The following is a 25,364-nucleotide window of genomic DNA, read 5'->3' as shown; positions in this document are numbered from 1 at the left end:
ACTGAGGGAGTGCTGCACTGTCAGAGGGTCAGTACTGAGGGAGCACTGCACTGTCAGAGGGTCAGTACTGAGGGAGTGCCGCACTGTCAGAGGGTCAGTACTGAGGGAGTGCTGCACTGTCAGCGGGTCAGTACTGAAGGAGTGCTGCACTGTCAGAGGGTCAGTACTGAGGGAGTCCTGCACTGTCAGCGGGTCAGTACTGGAGGAGTGCTGCACTGTCAGAGGGTCAGTACTGAGGGAGTGCCGCACTGTCAGAGGGTCAGTACTGAGGGAGTGCTGCACTGTCAGAGGGTCAGTACTGAGGGAGTGCTGCACTGTCAGAGGGTCAGTACTGAGGGAGTGCTGCACTGTCAGAGGATCAGTACTGAGGGAGTGCTGCACTGTCAGAGGGTCAGTACTGAGGGAGTGCTGCACTGTCAGAGCGTCAGTAGTGAGGGAGTACTGCACTGTCAGAGGGTTAGTACTGAGGGAGTGCTGCACTGTCAGAGGGTCAGGACTGAGGGAGTGCCGCACTGTCAGAGGGTCAGTACTGAGGGAGAGCTGCACTGTCAGAGGGTCAGTACTGAGGGAGTGCTGCACTGTCAGAGGGTCAGTACTGAGGGAGTGCTGAACTGTCATAGGGTCAGTACTGAGGGAGTGCTGCACTGTCAGAGGGCCAGTAGTGAGGGAGTGCCGCACTGTCAGAGGGTCAGTACTGAGGGAGTGCCGCACTGTCAGAGGGTCAGTACTGAGGGAGTGCCGCACTGTCAGAGGGTCAGTACTGACGGAGTGCTGCACTGTCAGAGGGTCAGTACTGAGGGAGTACTGCACAGTTAGAGGGTCAGTATTGAGGGAGTGCTGCACTGTCAGATGGCCAGTACTGAGGGAGTGCTGCAATGTCAGAGGGTCAGTACTGAGGGAGTGCTGCACTGTCAGAGGGTCAGTACTGAGGGAGTGCTGCACTGTCAGAGGGTCAGTACAGAGGGAGTGCCGCACTGTCAGAGGGTCAGTGCTGAGGGAGTGCCGCACTGTCAGAGGGTCAGTACTGAGGGAGTGCTGCACTGTCAGAGGGTCAGTACTGAGGTAGTGCTGCACTGCCAGAGGGTCAGTACTGAGGGAATGCTGCACTGTCAGAGGATCAGTACTGAGGGAGCGCCGCACTGTCAAAGGGTCAGTGCTGAGGGAGTGCTGCACTGTCAGAGGTCAGTACTGAGGGAGTGCCGCACTTTCAGAGGGTCAGTACTGAGGGACGGCTGCACTATCAGCGGGTCAGTACTGAGGGAATGCCGCACTGTCAGACGGTCAGTAGTGAGGGAGTGCTGCACTGTCAGAGGGTCAGTGCTGAGGGAGTGCTGCACTGTCAGAGGGTCAGTACTGAGGGAGTGCTGCACTGTCAGCGGGTCAGTACTGAGGGAATGCTGCACTGTCAGACGGTCAGTAGTGAGGGAGCGCTGCACTGTCAGAGGGTCAGTACTGAGGGAGTGCTGTACTGTCAGAGGGTCAGTACTGAGGGAGTGCCGCACTGTCAGAGGGTCAGTAGTGAGGGAGTGCCGCACTGTCAGAGGGTCAGTACTGAGGGAGTGCTGCACTGTCAGAGGGTTAGTACTGAGGGAATGCTGCACTGTCAGATAGTCAGTACTGAGGGAGTGCTGTACTGTCAGAGGGTCAGTACTGAGGGAGTGCTGCACTGTCAGATAGCCAGTACTGAGGGAGTGCTGTACTGTCAGAGGGTCAGTACTGAGGGAGTGCTCCACTGTCAGAGGGTCAGTACTGAGGGAGTGCTGCACTGTCAGAGGGTCAGTACTGAGTGAGTGCCGCACTGTCAGATGGTCAGTACTGAGGGAGTGCTGCACTGTCAGAGGGTCAGTACTGAGGGAGTGCTGCACTGTCAGATGGTCAGTACTGAGGGAGTGCTGCACTGTCAGAGGGTCAGTACTGAGGGAGTGCTGCACTATCAGAGGGTCAGTACTGAGGGAGTGCTGCACTGTCAGAGGGTCAGTACTGAGGGAATGCTGCACTGACAGAGGATCAGTACTGAGGGAGTGCTGCACTGTCAGAGGGTCAGAACTGAGGGAATGCTGCACTGACAGAGGATCAGTACTGAGGGAGTGCTGCACTGTCAGAGGGTCAGTACTGAGGGAGTGCCGCACTGTCAGAGGGCCAGTACTGAGGGAGTGCTGCACTGTCAGAAGGTCAGTACTGACGGAGTGCTGCACTGTCAGAGGGTCAGTACTGAGGGAGTGCTGCACAGTTAGAGGGTCAGTACTGAGGGAGTGCTGCACTGTCAGAGGGTCAGTACTGAGGGAATGCTGCACTGACAGAGGATCTGTACTGAGGGAGTGCTGCACTGTCAGAGGGTCAGTACTGAGGGAGTGCCGCACTGTCAGAGGGTCAGTGCTGAGGGAGTGCCGCACTGTCAGAGGGTCAGTGCTGAGGTAGTGCTGCACTGCCAGAGGGTCAGTACTGAGGGAATGCTGCACTGTCAGAGGGTCAGTAGTGAGGGAGTGCTGCACTGTCAGAGGGTCAGTGCTGAGTGAGTGCTGCACTGTCAGAGGGTCAGTACTGATGGAGTGCTGCACTGTCAGAGGGTCAGTACTGATGGAGTGCTGCACTGTCAGAGAGTCAGTACTGAGGGAGTGCTGCACTGTCATAGGGTCAGTACTGAGGGAGTGCTGCACTGTCAGAGGGTCAGTACTGAGGGAGTGCCGCACTGTCAGAGGGTCAGTAGTGAGGGAGTGCCGCACTGTCAGAGGGTCAGTACTGAGGGAGTGCTGCACTGTCAGAGGGTTAGTACTGTGGGAGTGCTGCACTGTCAGAGGGTCAGTACTGAGGGAGTGCTGCACTGTCAGATAGCCAGTACTGAGGGAGTGCTGCACTGCCAGAGGGTCAGTACTGAGGGAGTGCTGCACTGTCAGAGGGTCAGTACTGAGGGAGTGCTGCACTGTCAGAGGGTCAGTACTGAGTGAGTGCTGCACTGTCAGAGGGTCAGTACTGAGAGAGTGCTGCACTGTCAGAGGGTCAGTACTGAGGGAGTGCTGCACTGTCAGAGGGTCAGTACTGAGGGAGTGCTGCACTATCAGAGGGTCAGTACTGAGGGAGTGCTGCACTGTCAGAGGGTCAGTACTGAGGGAATGCTGCACTGTCAGAGGATCAGTACTGAGGGAGTGCTGCACTATCAGAGGGTCAGTACTGAGGGAGTGCTGCACTGTCAGAGGGTCAGTACTGAGGGAGTGCTGGACTGTCATAGGGTCAGTACTGAGGGAGTGCTGCACTGTCAGAGGGTCTGTAGTGAGGGAGTGCCGCACTGTCAGAGGGTCAGTACTGAGGGAGTGCCGCACTGTCAGAGGGTCAGTACTGAGGGAGTGCCGCACTGTCAGAGGGTCAGTACTGAGGGAGTGCTGCACAGTGAGAGGGTCAGTATTGAGGGAGTGCTGCACTGTCAGAGGGTCAGTACTGAGGGAGTGCTGCACTGTCAGAGGGTCAGTACTGAGGAAGTGCTGCACTGTCAGAGGGTCAGTACTGAGGGAGTGCTGCAATGTCAGAGGGTCAGTACTGAGGGAGTGCTGCACTGTCAGAGGGTCAGTACTGAGGAAGTGCTGCACTGTCAGAGGGTCAGTACAGAGGGAGTGCCGCACTGTCAGAGGGTCAGTACTGAGGAAGTGCTGCACTGTCAGAGGGTCAGTACTGAGGGAGTGCTGCAATGTCAGAGGGTCAGTACTGAGGGAGTGCTGCACTGTCAGAGGGTCAGTACTGAGGAAGTGCTGCACTGTCAGAGGGTCAGTACAGAGGGAGTGCCGCACTGTCAGAGGGTCAGTGCTGAGGGAGTGCCGCACTGTCAGAGGGTCAGTACTGAGGGAGTGCTGCACTGTCAGAGGGTCAGTTCTGTGGGAGTGCCGCACTGTCAGAGGGTCAGTACTGAGGGAATGCTGCACTGTCAGAGGATCAGTACTGAGGGAGCGCCGCACTGTCAGAGGGTCAGTGCTGAGGGAGTGCTGCACTGTCAGAGGTCAGTACTGAGGGAGTGCCGCACTGTCAGAGGGTCAGTACTGAGGGACGGCTGCACTGTCAGCGGGTCAGTACTGAGGGAATGCTGCACTGTCAGAGGGTCAGTAGTGAGGGAGTGCTGCACTGTCAGAGGGTCAGTGCTGATTGAGTGCTGCACTGTCAGAGGGTCAGTACTGAGGGAGTGCTGCACTGTCAGAGGGTCAGTACTGAGGGAGTGCTGCACTGTCATAGGGTCAGTACTGAGGGAGTGCTGCACTGTCAGAGGGTCAGTACTGAGGGAGTGCCGCACTGTCAGAGGGTCAGTAGTGAGGGAGTGCCGCACTGTCAGAGGGTAAGTACTGAGGGAGTGCTGCACTGTCAGAGGGTTAGTACTGTGGGAGTGCTGCACTGTCAGAGGGTCAGTACTGACGGAGTGCTGCACTGTCAGATAGCCAGTACTGAGGGAGTGCTGCACTGCCAGAGGGTCAGTACTGAGGGAGTGCTGCACTGTCAGAGGGTCAGTACTGAGGGAGTGCTGCACTGTCAGAGGGTCAGTACTGAGTGAGTGCTGCACTGTCAGAGGGTCAGTACTGAGAGAGTGCTGCACTGTCAGAGGGTCAGTACTGAGGGAGTGCTGCACTGTCAGAGGGTCAATACTGAAGGAGTGCTGCACTGTCAGAGCGTCAGTACTGAGGGAGTGCCGCACTGTCAGAGGGTCAGTACTGAAGGAATGCTGCACTGTCAGAGGGTCAGTACTGAGGGAGTGCTGCACTGTCAGAGGGTCAGTGCTGAGGGAGCGCAGCACTGTCAGAGGGTCAGTACTGAGAGAGTGCCGCACTGTCAGAGGGTCAGTACTGTGGGAGCGCTGCACTGTCAGTGGGTCAATATTGTGGGAGTGCTGCACTGTCAGAGGGTCAGTTCTGAGGGAGTGCTGCACTGTCAGAGGGACGTTACTGAGGGAGTGCTGCACTGTCAGAGGGTCAGTACTGAGGGAGTGCCGCACTGTCAGAGGGTCAGTACTGAGGGAGCGCTGCACTGTCAGGGGGTCAGGACTGAGGTAGCGCTGCACTGTCAGAGGGTCAGTACTGAGGGAGTGCTGCACTGTCAGGGGGTCAGGACTGAGGTAGCGCTGCAGTGTCAGAGGGTCAGTACTGAGGGAGTGCTGCAGTGTCAGAGGGTCAGGACTGAGGGACTGCTGCACTGTCAGAGGGTCAGTACTGAGGGAGTGCTGCACTGTCAGGGGGTCAGGACTGAGGTAGCGCTGCACTGTCAGAGGGTCAGTACTGAGGGAGTGCTGCAGTGTCAGAGGGTCAGTATTGAGGGAGTGCTGCACTGTCAGGGGGTCAGGACTGAGGTAGCGCTGCACTGTCAGAGGGTCAGTACTGAGGGAGCGCTGCACTGTCAGAGGGTCAGTACTGAGGGAGTGCTGCAGTGTCAGAGGGTCAGGACTGAGGGACTGCTGCACTGTCAGAGGGTCAGTATTGAGGGAGTGCCGCACTGTCAGAGGGCCAGTGCTGAGGGAGTGCCGCACTGTCAGAGGGTCAGTACTGAGGGAGAGCTGCACAGTCAGAGGGTCAGTACTGAGGGAGTGCCGCACTGTCAGAGGGTCAGTACTGAAGGAATGCTGCACTGTCAGAGAGTCAGTACTGAGGGAGTGCTGCACTGTCAGAGAGTCAGTACTGAGGGAGTGCCGCACTGTCAGAGGGTCAGTACTGAGGGAGCGCTACACTGTCAGAGGGTCAGTACTGAGGGAGTGCTGCAGTGTCAGAGGGTCAGGACTGAGGGAGAGCTGCACTGTCAGATGGTCAGTACTGAGCGAGTGCTGCACTGTCAGAGGGTCAGTATTGAGGGAGTGCCGCACTGTCAGAGGGTCAGTGCTGAGGGAGCGCTGCACTGTCAGAGGATCAGTACTGAGGGAGTGCTGCACTGTCAGAGGGTCAGTACTGAGGGAGTGCTGCACTGTAAGAGGGTCAGTACTGAGGGAGTGCTGCACTGTCAGAGGCTCAGTACTGAGGGAGTGCCGCACTGTCAGAGGGTCAGTACTGAGGGAGTGCTGCACTGTCAGAGGGTCAGTGCTGAGGGAGTGCCGCACTGTAAGAGGGTCAGTGCTGAGGGAGCGCTGCACTGTCAGAGGGTCAGTACTGAGGGAATGCTGCACTGTCAGGGGGTCAGGACTGAGGTAGCGCTGCACTGTCAGAGGGTCAGTACTGAGGGAGTGCTGCAGTGTCAGAAGGTCAGGACTGAGGGACTGCTGCACTGTCAGAGGGTCAGTATTGAGGGAGTGCCGCACTGTCTGAGGGCTAGTGCTGAGGGAGTGCCGCACTGTCAGAGGGTCAGTACTGAGGGAGTGCTGCACTGTCAGAGGGTCAGTACTGAGGGAGTGCTGCACTGTCAGAGGGTCAGTACTGAGGGAGTGCTGCACTGTCAGAGAGTCAGTACTGAGAGAGTGCTGCACTGTCAGTTGGTCAGTGCTGAGGGAGTGCCGCACTGTCAGAGAGTCAGTACTGAGGGAGTGCTGCACTGTCAGAGGGTCAGTACTGAGGGAGTGCTGCACTGTCAGAGGGTCAGTACTGAGGGAGTGCTGCACTGTCAGAGGGTCAGTACTGAGGGAGTGCTGCACTGTCAGAGGGTCCGTACTGAGGGAGTGCCGCACTGTCAGAGGGTCAGTACTGAGGGAGTGCTGCACTGTCGCAGGGTCAGTACTGAGGGAGTACTGCACTGTCAGAGGGTCAGTACTGAGGGAGCCGCACTGTCAGAGGGTCCGTACTGAGGGAGCCGCACTGTCAGAGGGTCAGTACTGAGGGAGCACTGCACTGTCAGAGGGACAGTACTGAGGGAGTGCTGCACTGTCAGAGGGTCAGTACTGAGGGAGTGCTGCACTGTCAGAGGCTCAGTACTGAGGGAGTGCCGCACTGTCAGATGTTCAGTACTGAGGGAGTGCTGCACTGTCAGAGGGCCAGTACTGAGGGAGTGCTGCACTGTCAGAGGGTCAGTACTGAGGGAGTGCTGCAATGTCAGAGATTCAGTACTGAGGGAGTGCCGCACTGTCAGAGGGTCAGTACTGAGGGAGTGTTGCACTGTCAGAGGGTCAGTACTGAGGGAGTGCTGCACTGTCAGAGGGTCAGTACTGAAGGAGTGCTGCACTGTCAGAGGGTCAGTACTGCGGGAGTGCTGCAATTTCAGAGGGTCAGTACTGAGGGAGCCGCACTGTCAGAGGGTCCGTACTGAGGGAGCCGCACTGTCAGAGGGTCAGTACTGAGGGAGCACTGCACTGTCAGAGGGACAGTACTGAGGGAGTGCTGCACTGTCAGAGGGTCAGTACTGAGGCAGTGCCGCACTGTCAGAGGGTCAGTACTGTGGGAGCGCTGCACTGTCAGAGGGTCAATATTGTGGGAGTGCTGCACTGTCAGAGGGTCAGTTCTGAGGGAGTGCTGCACTGTCAGAGGGACGTTACTGAGGGAGTGCTGCACTGTCAGAGGGTCAGTACTGAGGTAGCGCTGCACTGTCAGAGGGTCAGTACTGAGGGAGTGCTGCACTGTCAGGGGGTCAGGACTGAGGTAGCGCTGCAGTGTCAGAGGGTCAGTGCTGAGGGAGTGCTGCAGTGTCAGAGGGTCAGGACTGAGGGACTGCTGCACTGTCAGAGGGTCAGTACTGAGGGAGTGCTGCACTGTCAGGGTGTCAGGACTGAGGTAGCGCTGCACTGTCAGAGGGTCAGTACTGAGGGAGTGCTGCAGTGTCAGAGGGTCAGTATTGAGGGAGTGCTGCACTGTCAGGGGGTCAGGACTGAGGTAGCGCTGCACTGTCAGAGGGTCAGTACTGAGGGAGCGCTGCACTGTCAGAGGGTCAGTACTGAGGGAGTGCCGCAGTGTCAGAGGGTCAGGACTGAGGGACTGCTGCACTGTCAGAGGGTCAGTATTGAGGGAGTGCCGCACTGTCAGAGGGCCAGTGCTGAGGGAGTGCCGCACTGTCAGAGGGTCAGTACTGAGGGAGTGCTGCACTGTCAGAGGGTCAGTGCTGAGGGAGTGCCGCACTGTCAGAGGGTCAGTACTGAGGGAGAGCTGCACAGTCAGAGGGTCAGTACTGAGGGAGTGCCGCACTGTCAGAGGGTCAGTACTGAAGGAATGCTGCACTGTCAGAGGGTCAGTACTGAGGGAGTGCCGCACTGTCAGAGGGTCAGTACTGAGGGAGCGCTGCACTGTCAGATGGTCAGTACTGAGGGAGTGCTGCAGTGTCAGAGGGTCAGGACTGAGGGAGAGCTGCACTGTCAGATGGTCAGTACTGAGCGAGTGCTGCACTGTCAGAGGGTCAGTATTGAGGGAGTGCCGCACTGTCAGAGGGTCAGTGCTGAGGGAGCGCTGCACTGTCAGAGGATCAGTACTGAGGGAGTGCTGCACTGTCAGAGGGTCAGTACTGAGGGAGTGCTGCACTGTAAGAGGGTCAGTACTGAGGGAGTGCTGCACTGTCAGAGGCTCAGTACTGAGGGAGTGCCGCACTGTCAGAGGGTCAGTACTGAGGGAGTGCTGCACTGTCAGAGGGTCAGTGCTGAGGGAGTGCCGCACTGTAAGAGGGTCAGTGCTGAGGGAGTGCTGCACTGTCAGAGTGTCAGGACTGAGGGAGTGCTGCACTGTCAGAGGGTCAATACTGAAGGAGTGCTGCACTGTGAGAGGGTCAGTACTGAGGGAGTGCCGCAATGTCAGAGGGTCAGTACTGAGGGAGTGCTGCATTGTCAGAGGGACGTTACTGAGGCAGAGCTGCACTGTCAGGGGGTCAGTGCTGAGGGAGTGCTGCACTGTCAGAGGGTCAGTTCTGAGGGAGTGCTGCATTGTCAGAGGGACGTTACTGAGGGAGTGCTGCACTGTCAGAGGGTCAGTACTGAGGGAGTGCTGCACTGTCAGAGGGTCAGTACTGAGGGAGTGCTGCACTGTCAGGGGGTCAGGACTGAGGTAGCGCTGCACTGTCAGAGGGTCAGTACTGAGGGAGCGCTGCACTGTCAGAGGGTCAGTACTGAGGGAATGCTGCACTGTCAGGGGGTCAGGACTGAGGTAGCGCTGCACTGTCAGAGGGTCAGTACTGAGGGAGTGCTGCAGTGTCAGAGGGTCAGGACTGAGGGACTGCTGCACTGTCAGAGGGTCAGTATTGAGGGAGTGCCGCACTGTCAGAGGGCTAGTGCTGAGGGAGTGCCGCACTGTCAGAGGGTCAGTACTGAGGGAGTGCTGCACTGTCAGAGGGTCAGTACTGAGGGAGTGCTGCACTGTCAGAGGGTCAGTACTGAGGGAGTGCTGCACTGTCAGAGAGTCAGTACTGAGAGAGTGCTGCACTGTCAGTTGGTCAGTGCTGAGGGAGTGCCGCACTGTCAGAGAGTCAGTACTGAGGGAGTGCTGCACTGTCAGAGGGTCAGTACTGAGGGAGTGCTGCACTGTCAGAGGGTCAGTACTGAGGGAGTGCTGCACTGTCAGAGGGTCAGTACTGAGGGAGTGCTGCACTGTCAGAGGGTCAGTACTGAGGGAGTGCTGCACTGTCAGAGAGTCAGTACTGAGAGAGTGCTGCACTGTCAGTGGGTCAGTGCTGAGGGAGTGCCGCACTGTCAGAGGGTCAGTACTGAGGGAGTGCTGCACTGTCAGTGGGTCAGTGCTGAGGGAGTGCCGCACTGTCAGAGGGTCAGTACTGAGGGAGAGCTGCACTGTCAGAGGGTCAGTACTGAATCGCGCTGCACTGTCAGAGGGTCAGTACTGAAGGAGTGCCGCACTGTCAGAGAGTCAGTACTGAGAGAGTGCTGCACTGTCAGAGAGTCAGTACTGAGAGACTGCTGCACTGTCAGAGGGTCAGTACTGAGGGACTGCTGCACTGTCAGAGGGTCAGTACTGAGGGAGTGCCGCACTGTCAGAGCGTCAGTACTGAGGGAGTGCGGCACTGTCAGAGGGTCAGTACTGAAGGAGTGCCGCACTGTCAGAGAGTCAGTACTGAGAGAGTGCTGCACTGTCAGATGGTCAGTGCTGAGGGAGTGCTGCACTGTAAGAGGGTCAGTACTGAGGGAGTGCCGCACTGTCAGAGCGTCAGTACTGAGGTAGTGCTGCATTGTCAGAGTGTCAGTACTGAGGGAGTGCTGCACTTTCAGAGGGTCAGTGCTGAGGGAGTGCCGCACTGTCAGAGGGTCAGTGCTGAGGGAGTGCCGCACCGTCAGAGGGTCAGTACTGAGAGAGTGCTGCACTGTCAGAGGGTCAGTGCTGAGGGAGTGCCGCACCGTCAGAGGGTCAGTGCTGAGGGAGTGCTGCACTGTCAGAGGGTGAGTACTGAAGGAGTGCCGCACTGTCAGAGGGTCAGTACTGTGGGAGTGCTGCACTGTCAGAGGGTCAATATTGAGGGAGTGCTGCACTGTCAGAGGGTCAGTATTGAGGGAGTGCTGCACTTACAGAGGGTCAGTACTGAGGGAGTGCTGCACTGTCAGAGGGTCAGTCCTGAGGGAGTGCTGCACTGTCAGAGTGTCAGTACTGAGGGAGTGCTGCACTTTCAGAGGGTCAGTACTGAAGGAGTGCTGCACTGTCAGAGGGTCCGTACTGAGGGAGTGCCGCACTGTCAGAGGGTCAGTACTGAGGGAGTGCTGCACTGTCGCAGGGTCAGTACTGAGGGAGTACTGCACTGTCAGAGGGTCAGTACTGAGGGAGCCGCACTGTCAGAGGGTCCGTACTGAGGGAGCCGCACTGTCAGAGGGTCAGTACTGAGGGAGCACTGCACTGTCAGAGGGACAGTACTGAGGGAGTGCTGCACTGTCAGAGGGTCAGTACTGAGGGAGTGCTGCACTGTCAGAGGCTCAGTACTGAGGGAGTGCCGCACTGTCAGATGTTCAGTACTGAGGGAGTGCTGCACTGTCAGAGGGCCAGTACTGAGGGAGTGCTGCACTGTCAGAGGGTCAGTACTGAGGGAGTGCTGCAATGTCAGAGATTCAGTACTGAGGGAGTGCCGCACTGTCAGAGGGTCAGTACTGAGGGAGTGTTGCACTGTCAGAGGGTCAGTACTGAGGGAGTGCTGCACTGTCAGAGGGTCAGTACTGAAGGAGTGCTGCACTGTCAGAGGGTCAGTACTGCGGGAGTGCTGCAATTTCAGAGGGTCAGTACTGAGGGAGCCGCACTGTCAGAGGGTCCGTACTGAGGGAGCCGCACTGTCAGAGGGTCAGTACTGAGGGAGCACTGCACTGTCAGAGGGACAGTACTGAGGGAGTGCTGCACTGTCAGAGGGTCAGTACTGAGGCAGTGCCGCACTATCAGAGGGTCAGTGCTGAGGGAGTGCTGCACTGTCAGAGGGTCAGTACTGTGGCAGTGCCGCACTGTCAGAGAGTCAGTACTGAGAGAGTGCTGCACTGTCAGAGGGTCAGTGCTGAGGGAGTGCTGCACTGTCAGAGGCTCAGTACTGAGGGAGTGCCGCACTGTCAGAGCGTCAGTACTGAGGGAGTGCCGCACTGTCAGAGGGTCAGTACTGAGGGAGAGCTGCACTGTCAGAGGGTCAGTACTGAGGGAGTGCCGCACTGTCAGAGGGTCAGTACTGAAGGAGTGCTGCACTGTCAGAGGGTCAGTGCTGAGGGTGTGCCGCACTGTCAGAGTGTCAGTACTGTGGGAGCGCTGCACTGTCAGAGCGTCAATATTGAGGGAGTGCTGCACTGTCAGAGGGTCAGTATTGAGGGAGTGCTGCACTGTCAGAGGGTCAGTACTGAGGGAGTGCTGCACTGTCAGAGGGTGAGTACTGAGGGAGTGCTGCACTGTCAGAGTGTCAGTACTGAGGGAGTGCTGCACTGTCAGAGGGTCAGTACTGAAGGAGTGCTGCACTGTCAGAGGGTCCGTACTGAGGGAGTGCCGCACTGTCAGAGGGTCAGTACTGAGGGAGTGCTGCACTGTCGCAGGGTCAGTACTGAGGGAGTACTGCACTGTCAGAGGGTCAGTACTGAGGGAGCCGCACTGTCAGAGGGTCCGTACTGAGGGAGCCGCACTGTCAGAGGGTCAGTACTGAGGGTGCACTGCACTGTCAGAGGGACATTACTGAGGGAGTGCTGCACTGTCAGAGGGTCAGTACTGAGGGAGTGCCGCACTGTCAGAGGTTCAGTACTGAGAGAGTGCCGCACTGTCAGATGTTCAGTACTGAGGGAGTGCTGCACTGTCAGAGGGTCAGTACTGAGGGAGTGCTGCACTGTCAGAGAGTCAGTACTGAAGGAGTGCTGCACTGTCAGAGGGTCAGTACTGAGGGAGTGCCGCACTGTCAGAGAGTCAGTACTGAGGGAGTGCTGCAATGTCAGAGGTTCAGTACTGAGGGAGTGCCGCACTGTCAGAGGGTCAGTCCTGAGGGAGTGCTGCACTGTCAGAGGGTCAGTACTGAGGGAGTGCTGCACTGTCAGAGGGTCAGTACTGAGGGAGTGCTGCACTGTCAGAGGGTCAGTACTGAGGGAGTGCTGCAATGTCAGAGGGTCAGTACTGAGGGAGCCGCACTGTCAGAGGGTCCGTACTGAGGGAGCCTCACTGTCAGAGGGTCAGTACTGAGGGAGCACTGCACTGTCAGAGGGACAGTACTGAGGGAGTGCTGCACTGTCAGAGGGTCAGTACTGAGGGAGTGCAGCACTGTCAGAGGGTCAGTACTGAGGGAGTGCCGCACTGTCAGATGTTCTGTACTGAGGGTGTGCTGCACTGTCAGAGGGACAGTACTGAGGGAGTGCTGCACTGTCAGAGGGTCAGTACTGAGGGAGTGCTGCAATGTCAGAGGTTCAGTGCTGAGGGAGTGCCGCACTGTCAGAGGGTCAGTACTGAGGGAGTGCTGCACTGTCAGAGGGTCAGTACTGAGGGAGTGCTGCACTGTCAGAGGGTCAGTAGTGAGGGAGTGCTGCACTGTCAGAGGGTCAGGACTGAGGGAGTGCTGCACTGTCAGAGGGTCAGTACTGCGAGAGTGCTGCACTGTCAGAGGGTCAGTACTGAGAGAGTGCTGCACTGTCAGATGGTCAGTGCTGAGGGAGTGCTGCACTGTAAGAGGGTCAGTACTGAGGGAGTGCCGCACTGTCAGAGCGTCAGTACTGAGGTAGTGCTGCATTGTCATAGTGTCAGTACTGAGGGACTGCTGCACTTTCAGAGGGTCAGTGCTGAGGGAGTGCCGCACTGTCAGAGGGTCAGTGCTGAGGGAGTGCCGCACCGTCAGATGGTCAGTACTGAGAGAGTGCTGCACTGTCAGAGGGTCAGTGCTGAGGGAGTGCCGCACCGTCAGAGGGTCAGTGCTGAGGGAGTGCTGCACTGTCAGAGGGTGAGTACTGAAGGAGTGCCGCACTGTCAGAGGGTCAGTACTGTGGGAGTGCTGCACTGTCAGAGGGTCAATATTGAGGGAGTGCTGCACTGTCAGAGGGTCAGTATTGAGGGAGTGCTGCACTTACAGAGGGTCAGTACTGAGGGAGTGCTGCACTGTCAGAGGGTCAGTCCTGAGGGAGTGCTGCACTGTCAGAGTGTCAGTACTGAGGGAGTGCTGCACTTTCAGAGGGTCAGTACTGAAGGAGTGCTGCACTGTCAGAGGGTCCGTACTGAGGGAGTGCCGCACTGTCAGAGGGTCAGTACTGAGGGAGTGCTGCACTGTCGCAGGGTCAGTACTGAGGGAGTACTGCACTGTCAGAGGGTCAGTACTGAGGGAGCCGCACTGTCAGAGGGTCCGTACTGAGGGAGCCGCACTGTCAGAGGGTCAGTACTGAGGGAGCACTGCACTGTCAGAGGGACAGTACTGAGGGAGTGCTGCACTGTCAGAGGGTCAGTACTGAGGGAGTGCTGCACTGTCAGTGGCTCAGTACTGAGGGAGTGCCGCACTGTCAGATGTTCAGTACTGAGGGAGTGCTGCACTGTCAGAGGGCCAGTACTGAGGGAGTGCTGCACTGTCAGAGGGTCAGTACTGAGGGAGTGCTGCAATGTCAGAGATTCAGTACTGAGGGAGTGCCGCACTGTCAGAGGGTCAGTACTGAGGGAGTGTTGCACTGTCAGAGGGTCAGTACTGAGGGAGTGCTGCACTGTCAGAGGGTCAGTACTGAAGGAGTGCTGCACTGTCAGAGGGTCAGTACTGCGGGAGTGCTGCAATTTCAGAGGGTCAGTACTGAGGGAGCCGCACTGTCAGAGGGTCCGTACTGAGGGAGCCGCACTGTCAGAGGGTCAGTACTGAGGGAGCACTGCACTGTCAGAGGGACAGTACTGAGGGAGTGCTGCACTGTCAGAGGGTCAGTACTGAGGCAGTGCCGCACTATCAGAGGGTCAGTGCTGAGGGAGTGCTGCACTGTCAGAGGGTCAGTACTGTGGCAGTGCCGCACTGTCAGAGAGTCAGTACTGAGAGAGTGCTGCACTGTCAGAGGGTCAGTGCTGAGGGAGTGCTGCACTGTCAGAGGGTCAGTACTGAGGGAGTGCCGCACTGTCAGAGCGTCAGTACTGAGGGAGTGCCGCACTGTCAGAGGGTCAGTACTGAGGGAGAGCTGCACTGTCAGAGGGTCAGTACTGAGGGAGTGCCGCACTGTCAGAGGGTCAGTACTGAAGGAGTGCTGCACTGTCAGAGGGTCAGTGCTGAGGGTGTGCCGCACTGTCAGAGTGTCAGTACTGTGGGAGCGCTGCACTGTCAGAGCGTCAATATTGAGGGAGTGCTGCACTGTCAGAGGGTCAGTATTGAGGGAGTGCTGCACTGTCAGAGGGTCAGTACTGAGGGAGTGCTGCACTGTCAGAGGGTGAGTACTGAGGGAGTGCTGCACTGTCAGAGTGTCAGTACTGAGGGAGTGCTGCACTGTCAGAGGGTCAGTACTGAAGGAGTGCTGCACTGTCAGAGGGTCCGTACTGAGGGATTGCCGCACTGTCAGAGGGTCAGTACTGAGGGAGTGCTGCACTGTCGCAGGGTCAGTACTGAGGGAGTACTGCACTGTCAGAGGGTCAGTACTGAGGGAGCCGCACTGTCAGAGGGTCCGTACTGAGGGAGCCGCACTGTCAGAGGGTCAGTACTGAGGGTGCACTGCACTGTCAGAGGGACATTACTGAGGGAGTGCTGCACTGTCAGAGGGTCAGTACTGAGGGAGTGCCGCACTGTCAGAGGTTCAGTACTGAGAGAGTGCCGCACTGTCAGATGTTCAGTACTGAGGGAGTGCTGCACTGTCAGAGGGTCAGTACTGAGGGAGTGCTGCACTGTCAGAGAGTCAGTACTGAGGGAGTGCTGCAATGTCAGAGGTTCAGTACTGAGGGAGTGCCGCACTGTCAGAGGGTCAGTCCTGAGGGAGTGCTGCACTGTCAGAGGGTCAGTACTGAGGGAGTGCTGCACTGTCAGAGGGTCAGTACTGAGGGAGTGCTGCACTGTCAGAGGGTCAGTACTGAGGGAGTGCTGCAATGTCAGAGGGTCAGTACTGAGGGAGCCGCACTGTCAGAGGGTCCGTACTGAGGGAGCCTCACTGTCAGAGGGTCAGTACTGAGGGAGCACTGCACTGTCAGAGGGACAGTACTGAGGGAGTGCTGCACTGTCAGAGGGTCAGTACTGAGGGAGTGCAGCACTGTCAGAGGGTCAGTACTGAGGGAGTGCCGCACTGTCAGATGTTCTGTACTGAGGGAGTGCTGCACTGTCAGAGGGTCAGTACTGAGGGAGTGCTGCACTGTCAGAGGGTCAGTACTGAGGGAGTGCTGCAATGTCAGAGGTTCAGTGCTGAGGGAGTGCCGCACTGTCAGAGGGTCAGTACTGAGGGAGTGCTGCACTGTCAGAGGGTCAGTACTGAGGGAGTGCTGCACTGTCAGAGGGTCAGTAGTGAGGGAGTGCTGCACTGTCAGAGGGTCAGGACTGAGGGAGTGCTGCACTGTCAGAGGGTCAGTACTGCGAGAGTGCTGCACTGTCAGAGGGTCAGTACTGAGGGAGTGCTGCAATGTCAGAGGGTCAGTACTGAGGGAGTGCCGCACTGTCAGAGGGTCAGCACTGAGGGAGCGCTGCACTGTCAGAGGGTCAGCACTGAGGGAGTGCTGCACTGTCAGAGGGTCAGTACTGAGGGAGTGCTGCACTGTCAGAGGGTCAGTACTGAGGGAGTGCCGCACTGTCAGAGAGACAGTTCTGAGGGAGTGCTGCACTGTCAGAGGGTCTGTACTGAGGGAGTGCTGCACTGTCAGAGGGCCAGTACTGAGGGAGTGCTGCACTGTCAGAGGGTCAGTACTGAGGGAGTGCTGCACTGTCAGAGGATCAGAACTGAGCAGGTGCTGCACTGTCAGGGGGTCAGTACTGAGGGAGTGCTGCACTGTCAGAGGGTCAGTACTGAGGGAGCGCTGCACTGTCCGAGGGTCGCTACTGAGGGAGTGCTGCACTGTCAGAGGGTCAGTACTGAGGGAGTGCTGCACTGTCAGAGGGTCAGTACAGAGGGATTGCTGCACTGTCAGAGGGTCAGTACTGAGGGAGTGCTGCACTGTCAGAGGGTCAGTACTGAGGGAGAGCTGCACTGTCAGGGGGTCAGTACTGAGGGAGTGCTGCACTGTCAGTGGGTCAGTACTGAGGGAGTGCCGCACTGTCAGAGGGTCAGTACTGAGGGAGCACTGCACTGTCAGAGGATCAGTACTGAGGGAGTTCTGCACTGTCAGAGGGTCAGTACTGAGGGAGTGCTGCACTGTCAGAGGGTCAGTACTGAGGGAGTTCTGCACTGTCAGAGGGTCAGTACTGAGGGAGTGCTGCACTGTTAGAGGGTCAGTACTGAGGGAGCACTGCACTGTCAGAGGGTCAGTACTGAGGGAGTTCTGCACTGTCAGAGGGTCTGTACTGAGGGAGTGCTGCACTGTCAGAGGGTCAGTACTGAGGGAGCACTGCACTGTCAGAGGGTCAGTACTGAGGGGGTGCTGCACTGTCAGAGGGTCAGTACTGAGGGAGCACTGCACTGTCAGAGGGTCAGTACTGAGGGAGTGCCGCACTGTCAGAGGGTCAGTACTGAGGGGGTGCTGCACTGTCAGAGGGTCAGTACTGAGGGAGTGCTGCACTGTCAGAGGGTCAGTACTGAGGGAGTGCTGCACTGGTAGAGGGCCAGTACTGAGGGAGTGCTGCACTGTCAGAGGGTCAGTACTGAGGGAGTGCCGCACTGTCAGAGGGTCAGTACTGAGGGGGTGCTGCACTGTCAGAGGGTCAGTACTGAGGGAGTGCTGCACTGTCAGAGGGTCAGTACTGAGGGAGTGCTGCACTGTCAGAGGGTCAGTACTGAGGGAGAGCTACACTGTCAGAGGGTCAGTACTGAGGGAGTGCTGCACTGTCAGAGGGTCAGTACTGAGGGAGTTCTGCACAGTCAGAGATTGGAAATTGAAGCACGTGAGATGTTCTTACCCATTGCAGCCTTCAGGGCGTCCTTGTATTCTTCACATTTCTTCTGCTTGTATCTGAGAATAATTATGTTGAAGGCCACTCCTGAACATTCGTTCATGTCTTCATTTGTAATCCCTGCAAAACAAGCGAAAATACTCAGGTCAGCTGTGGGTCAGCTGTCTGAACTCTCACGTCTGTGTCAAAGGTTTGGCAGCACGGTAACACAGTGGTTAGCACTGAGACTTCACAGCACCAGGGTCCGAGGTTCGATTCCCCGCTGGGTCACTGCCTGTGCGGAATCTGCACGTCCTCCCCGTGTGTGCGTGGGTTTCCTCCAGGTGCTCCGGTTTCCTCCCACAGTCCAAAGGTGTGCAGGTTAGGTGGATTAGCCGTGATAAATTACCCTTCGTGACCAAAAAAAGTTTAGATGGGGTTATTGGGTTACGGGGATCGGGTGGAAGTGAGGGCTTAAATGGGTCGGTGCAGACTCGATGGGCCGAATGGCCTCCTTCTGCACTGTATGTTCTATGTCTATGTCTAACACATTTTGGCATTGGGTAAAATTCAGATGAAGGATAGAGGTTCTATCCTCAAAGCCCCGCTTGGTGATGACGGTCAGACAGATTGCCAATGTGGCACCTTGCACTCCATCAAACTGTCTATCTTCGGCCCACTTCATGATGGACTTCTAATTTCTGAATGCTGTGCTATGGAATCCTTGACAATGGACTCCAGCAACTTCCCTGCTACCGAGGTTAGGCTCACTGGTCTATAGTTCCCTGTTTTCTCTCTGCCTCCCGTTTTGAATAGCGGGGTTACATTCGCCACCCTCCAATCTGTAGGAACCAGTCCAAAGAATTTTGGAAAATGACAACCAATGGATCTACTATTTCTAGGGCCACTTCCTTTAGTGCTCTGGGATGCAGATTAACAGGCTCTGGAGGTATGTCCGCCTTCAATCCCATTAATTTCCCCCAAACCATTTCTTTACTAATACTAATTTCCTTCAGCTCCTCACTGAAACTTGCGTTTTTCAGAACTTCCGGGACATTATTCATGTCTTCCTTGGTGAACACAGAAGCAAAGTACGAATTTAGTTCCTCAGCCATTTCTTTGTTCCTGGTTATGAATCCCCCGTTTCCCCCTTAATGAGCACGGGTCTGCCTTTGCTGAATTTTAAACTGTTCCCAATCCTCAAGTCTATTGTTTTTTTCTTGCTAATCTGAATGCCTCTGCTTTGAATCTAATACTATCTCTAATTTCCCTTGTAAGCCATGGTTTGGCGACAGTTCCCTTTCTACTCTTGTGTCAAATAGGAATAAACAACTTTTTTTTTCATAGAATTTACAGTGCAGAAAGAGGCCATTCGGCCCATTGAGTCCGCACCAGCTCTTGGAAAGAGCACCCTACCCAAACACACACCTCCACCCTATCCCCGTAACCCAGTAACCCCACCTAACCTTTTTTGGACACAAAGTGCAATTTATCCTGGCCAATCCACCTAACCTGCACATCTTTGGACTGTGGGAGGAAACAGGAGCACCCGGAGGAAACCCACGCAGACACGGGGAGGACGTGCAGACTCCGCACAGACAGTGACCCAAGGCCAGAATCGAACCTGGGACCCTGGAGCTGTGAGGCAGCAGTGCTAATCACCGTGTCATTGTGCCGCCCTGTGTATCCCCCTTTGTGAAGACAGTTTACAGGCTGTACGTGACCTACATTTGTCTTCACCAATCTTTTTCTCTTCACGTAGCTATAGAAACCTTTACCATCAGTCTTTATGTTCCCTCCAATCTTACTCTCTTACTCTTCCCCTTCTTTAGCAATCCCTCGGTCCTGTTTGCTTTAATTCTTATCTGTTTCCAATCCTCAGCTCTGTGTTTTTTCTTGGTCAATTGGCAATGGGCTGAATGGCCTCCTTCTAATACTATCCCTAATTTCCCTTGTAAGGCATGGTTTGGCCACCTTTCCCGTTTTATTTTTGCGCAAGGCACGAAGGAACAATTTTTGCAGCTCACCCATATGTTATTTGGCTGTTTCCCATTGCCCGTCTGCAGCCATTCCTTTAATAGCGTCTCCCAATCCATCAGAGCCAACCTGTGCCTCATACTGTCGTAGTTTCCTTCAGGACCTTAGTCTCAGAATCAACTGCACCTTGATGAAGAATTCTATCATATTATGGTCGCTCATACCCAAGGGGCCTCAGACAACTAGATTGTCAGTTATTCCTTTTTCATTACCCAATGCTCCGTCTAGGATGGCCTGATGTGGGCCGAGGATGGTTATGTTTAGGTGCCATTACATAAGACTGCAGAGCTGGCAAATTTATGAGTCTCTAAATCATGGAGGTAATTGTTGGTACTCCCAGATCTTGTGATGATCACTCTGTCTGGAGGTGTCTTTGATTGTTCACAGTGATCTGTGGTGTTGCCATTCCTGGATGTTGTTGCAGTTTGCATTTGGGATCTTGCCCAAGATGCAATAGGACTGGACGATGGTTGAGAAGCTGGGATGGACCTCATTTATCCTCAGTTACACCCCTATCAATACTCCTTTGTGCGTAATGATTTCAGAGGGCCTTGGGTCCAAACCGAACCTTGTCACCTCGGCTGGCCATCACATACCCTCTGAAATGAAAATCGCTTATTGTCACAAGTAGGCTTCAAATGAAGTTACTGCAAAAAGCCCCTAGTCGCCACATTCCGGCGCCTGTTCGGGGAGGCTGGTACAGGAATTGAACCCGTGCTGCTGGCCTGCCTTGGTCTGCTTTAAAAGCCAGCTCTTTAGCCCTGTGCTAAACCAGCCCCAAGGTGTAGGATCCTGGATGTTATCCCAACTGTAAGTCTGACAATTCTGTACCTGCATTTTCACCGTGAACTACTCTTGCAGTTTTGAAAGTTATTCTCTAGTTTCTGGCATAAAGATTCGGATGTGATTTTGGACCAAGGATGTGTAAGGACTTCACGTGGAATCAGTGGTGCCTTGTGGTGACTCGGGGAAAAGCTGTTGTTAAGCCTCAGATATGTCTCAAAACGCTTGTCCAGCAACACCTCACCCCCCCCACCCCCCCGCCGCCCCCCCCCCCCCCCCCCCTCACCCATCCCGTAAACAAATTCCATAAACTGTTCTGAAGAAGAATAGGGTCGTTCGCCTTGCAAACAAAGAACAAAGAACAAAGAAATGTACAGCACAGGAACAGGCCCTTCGGCCCTCCAAGCCCGTGCCGACCATACTGCCCGACTAAACTACAATCTTCTACACTTCCTGGGTCCGTATCCTTCTATTCCCATCCTATTCATATATTTGTCAAGATGCCCCTTAAATGTCCCTATCGTCCCTGCCTCCACTACCTCCTCCGGTAGTGAGTTCCAGGCACCCACTACCCTCTGCGTAAAAAACTTGCCTCGTAAATCTACTCTAAACTTTGCCCCTCTCACCTTAAACCTATGCCCCCTAGTAATTGACCCCTCTACCCTGGGGAAAAGCCTCTGACTATCCACTCTGTCTATGCCCCTCATAATTTTGTATACCTCTATCAGGTCGCCCCTCAACCTCCTTCGTTCCAGTGAGAACAAACAGAGTTTATTCAATCGCTCCTCATAGCTTATGCCCTCCATACCAGGCAACATTCTGGTAAATCTCTTCTGCACCCTCTCTAAAGCCTCCACATCCTTCCGGTAGTGTGGCGACCAGAATTGAACACTATACTCCAAGTGTGGCCTAACTAAGGTTCTATACAGCTGCAACATGACTTGCCAATTCTTATACTCAATGCCCCGGCCAATGAAGGCAAGCATGCCGTATGCCTTCTTGACTACCTTCTCCACCTGTGTAGCCCCTTTCAGTGATCTGTGGACCTGTACACCTAGATCTCTTTGACTTTCAATACTCTTGAGGGTTCTACCATTCACTGTATATTCCCTACCTGCATTAGCCCTTCCAAAATGCATTACCTCACATTTGTCCAGGTTAAACTCCATCTGCCATCTCTCCGCCCAAGTCTCCAGACAATCTAAATCCTGCTGTATCCTCAGACAGTCCTCATCGCTATCCGCAATTCCACCAACCTTTGTGTCGTCTGCAAACTTACTAATCAGACCAGTTACATTTTCCTCCAAATCATTTATATATACTACAAAGAGCAAAGGTCCCAGCACTGATCCCTGTGGAACACCACTGGTCACAGCCCTCCAATTAGAAAAGCATCCCTCCATTGCTACCCTCTGCCTTCTATGGCCTAGCCAGTTCTGTATCCACCTTGCCAGTTCACCCCTGATCCCGTGTGACTTCACCTTTTGTACTAGTCTACCATGAGGGACCTTGTCAAAGGCCTTACTGAAGTCCATATAGACAACATCTACTGCCCTACCTGCATCAATCATCTTAGTGACCTCCTCGAAAAACTCTATCAAGTTAGTGAGACACGACCTCCCCTTCACAAAACCGTGCTGCCTCTCACTAATACGTCCATTTGCTTCCAAATGGGAGTAGATCCTGTCTCGAAGAATTCTCTCCAGTAATTTCCCTACCACTGAAGTAAGGCTCACCGGCCTGTAGTTCCCGGGATTATCCCTGCCACCCTTCTTAAACAGAGGAACAACATTGGCTATTCTCCAGTCCTCCGGGACATCACCTGAAGACAGCGAGGATCCAAAGATTTCTGTCAAGGCCTCAGCAATTTCCTCTCCAGCCTCCTTCAGTATTCTGGGGTAGATCCCATCCGGCCCTGGGGACTTATCTACCTTAATATTTTTTAAGACACCCAACACCTCGTCTTTTTGGATCACAATGTGACCCAGGCTATCTACACCCCCTTCTCCAGACTCAACATCTACCAATTCCTTCTCTTTGGTGAATACTGATGCAAAGTATTCATTTAGTACCTCGCCCATTTCCTCTGGCTCCACACATAGATTCCCTTGCCTATCCTTCAGTGGGCCAACCCTTTCCCTGGCTACCCTCTTGCTTTTTATGTAAGTGTAAAAAGCCTTGGGATTTTCCTTAACCCTATTTGCCAATGACTTTTCATGACCCCTTCTAGCCCTCCTGACTCCTTGCTTAAGTTCCTTCCTACTTTCCTTATATGCCACACAGGCTTCGTCTGTTCCCAGCCTTTTAGCCCTGACAAATGCCTCCTTTTTCTTTTTGACGAGGCCTACAATATCACTCGTCATCCAAGGTTCCCGAAAATTGCCGTATTTATCTTTCTTCCTCACAGGAACATGCCTGTCCTGTATTCCTTTCAACTGACACTTGAAAGCCTCCCACATGTCAGATGTTGATTTGCCCTCAAACATCCGCCCCCAATCTATGTTCTTCAGTTCCCGCCTAATATTGTTATAATTAGCCTTCCCCCAATTTAGCACATTCATCCTCGGACCACTCTTATCCTTGTCCACCAGTACTTTAAAACTTACTGAATTGTGGTCACTGTTACCGAAATGCTCCCCTACTGAAACTTCTACCACCTGGCCGGGCTCATTCCCCAATACCAGGTCCAGTACCGCCCCTTCCCTAGTTGGACTGTTTACATATTGTTTTAAGAAGCCCTCCTGGATGCTCCTTACAAACTCTGCCCCGTCTAAGCCCCTGGCACTAAGTGAGTCCCAGTCAATATTGGGGAAGTTGAAGTCTCCCATCACCACAACCCTGTTGTTTTTACTCTTTTCCAAAATCTGTCTACCTATCTGCTCCTCTATTTCCCGCTGGCTGTTGGGAGGCCTGTAGTATACCCCCAACATTGTGACTGCACCCTTCTTATTCCTGATCTCTACCCATATAGCCTCACTGCCCTCTGAGGTGTCCTCTCGCTGTATACCCAGTTCACCCAGCATTCATTCCTCATCCAAGGAATGACGCAGAACCCAAAGGCCGTTCAGCCCATCTCTCCTCCCCCCTGGGGACAGCATAGTCCTGCCAACATTCCCCGCGTCACAAGAACAGGTTAGCAGCTGGGTGCGGGATCGTGCCGTGCACAACCTGGCTGTCTCATTTCCCGCATTACGGCATTGACTGCATTTCAGTTTCTGCATCGGCTTTGGAACGTGCTCAGCTGATGAAAGGCGCTATCTAAATGAAAGTCCTTCTTTACCTGATTTGGTCATCTTGTCTTTGTCTGCCATGTAGAGCAGGTTGTACTTGCCGCCCAGTGAGCCCTGCCGTAGGTAGTGTGTCCCATAGAGCTCGATTATTCTGCGATAGGCTCCATGATCGTAGACAGCTGGCAGGTGGAAGAGTTCCCGATGGAAGGAGCTTGGGATCTGCAGTTTCTCTGGGCGACTGCTGATAAATTGCGCAACCTCCACCTCATTCTCCACATGCAGGTAGATCTGCACCTGTGACAGTGAGAATGACAAGTTCAAATCCTCATTCCCCCCACTCACGCTCATTGGTTGTTTCTCTCGTCCTTCACCAATACTGCTGGAACCATTGGGGGTGGGGGTTATTCGGCAAAGGGACAATGTGTAACGACAGCAACCCCTGGCCATTCAACCAGGGGATTTATGACAGTCACTAATGACAATTCGTGGACGCTGACCCCAGACATTACCTGGGAGCCGCTTGACCAACGGGGCGGGATTCTCCCCGACCCGGCGCCGAGAAGTGGCGTGAAGCACTCTGGCGTCGGGCCGCCCCAAAGGTGTGGAATCCTCCGCACGTTCAAGGGCGAGGCTGGCGTCGGAGTGGTTTGCGCCGCGCCGGCCGGCGGGGCAGGGTCTTGGCGCCACGCCAAGCGGCACCGAAGGGCCTCCGCCAGCTGGCACGTGTTGGTGCATGCGCGGGAGCGCCAGCCTGTGCTGGAGTCATCCCAGCGCAGGCACAGGGAGGATCATCTCCGCGTCGGCCACGGCGGAGGTTGACAGCAGCCGACGCTGAGGAATAGAGTGCCCCCCACGGCACAGGAGGGCCAGGCCACCGTGGGGGGCACCCCCCCGGGGCCAGATCCCCCCACGCGCACCCCCCCCCCCCCCCCCGAGGACCCCGGAGGCCACCAGCACCAGGTCCTGCCGGTAAGGACCAAATCTAATTTATGCCAGCGGGGCCGGCAAACAACACTCGGCCCATCGCGGGCTGGACAATCGCCAGGGTGGGCCGCTGCCGACGGCCGGCGACCGATGCGGCGCGATTCCCGCCCCTGCCGAATCCCCGTCGCGGTAGCCAGCGGGGGCGGGATTCACGCCACCCCCCGGTGATTCTCCGACCCGGCGGGGGGTCAGAGAACCCCGCCCCAGCTCATTCCGAGACTCTGAGCCTAGGTCAGCGGATGGTATACAAAATAATAATCTTTATTACTGTCACAGGTAGGCTTACATTAACACTGCAATGAAGTGACTGTGAAAAGCCCCTAGGCGCCACATTCCGGCGCCTGTTCGGGTACACAGAGGGAGAATTCAGAATGTCCCTGGCATGGAGTCTGGCTCTGGGGCTCAGAAGGGAAGGGGGGAGAATAGAAAAGCAATAGTTCATAGATAGATGGCTTCATAGAATTTACAGTGCAGAAGGAGGCCATTCGGCCCATCGAGTCTGCACCGGCTCCTGGAAAGAGCACCATACCCAAGGTCAACACCTCCACCCTATCCCCATAACCCAGTAACCCCACCCAACACTAAGGGCAATTTTAAACACTAAGGGCAATTTTGAACACTAAGGGCAATTTATCATGGCCAATCCACCTAACCCGCACATCTTTGGACTGTGGGAGGAAACCGGAGCACCCGGAGGAAACCCACGCATACACGGGGAGGATGTGCAAACTCCGCACAGACAGTGACACAAGCCGGAATCGAACCTGGGACCCTGGAGCTGTGAAGCAATTGTGCTATCCACAAGGCTACCGTGCTGTCCTAGTTGTAGGAGATTCAATGGTTAGGGGAATAGATAGGAGATTCTGTGGTTGCGAGCGAGACTCCCGGAAGGTATGTTGCCTCCCGGGTGCCAGGGCCAGGGATGTCTCGGATCGTGTCTTCAGGATCCTTAAGGGGGAGGGGGAGCAGCCAGAAGTCGTGGTGCACATTGGTACCAACGACATAGGTAGGAAAAGGGGTGTGGAGGTAATAAACAAGTTTAGGGAGTTAGGCTGGAAGTTAAAAGCCAGGACAGACAGAGTT

General features: G+C 55.3%; 1 protein-coding gene across 1 annotated transcript in view; it reads right to left on the bottom strand.

The window, feature by feature from the left end:
• The window catches only part of LOC140429949 (complement component C7-like), a 403,014-nt gene that overhangs the window by 70,608 nt on the left and 307,042 nt on the right, over window positions 1-25,364 (bottom strand). Inside the window, exons 8-9 of the mRNA XM_072517539.1 lie at window positions 23,348-23,591; window positions 17,275-17,388 (exon numbers count right to left, since the gene is read on the bottom strand). Coding sequence (XP_072373640.1) covers window positions 17,275-17,388; window positions 23,348-23,591 — 358 coding nt within the window. The remainder of the gene's footprint in view (window positions 1-17,274; window positions 17,389-23,347; window positions 23,592-25,364) is intronic.

Source organism: Scyliorhinus torazame, chromosome 9, assembly GCF_047496885.1.
Source record: "Scyliorhinus torazame isolate Kashiwa2021f chromosome 9, sScyTor2.1, whole genome shotgun sequence".
Lineage (NCBI taxonomy): Eukaryota > Metazoa > Chordata > Chondrichthyes > Carcharhiniformes > Scyliorhinidae > Scyliorhinus > Scyliorhinus torazame.
This window is presented reverse-complemented; position numbering and strand designations above follow the sequence as displayed.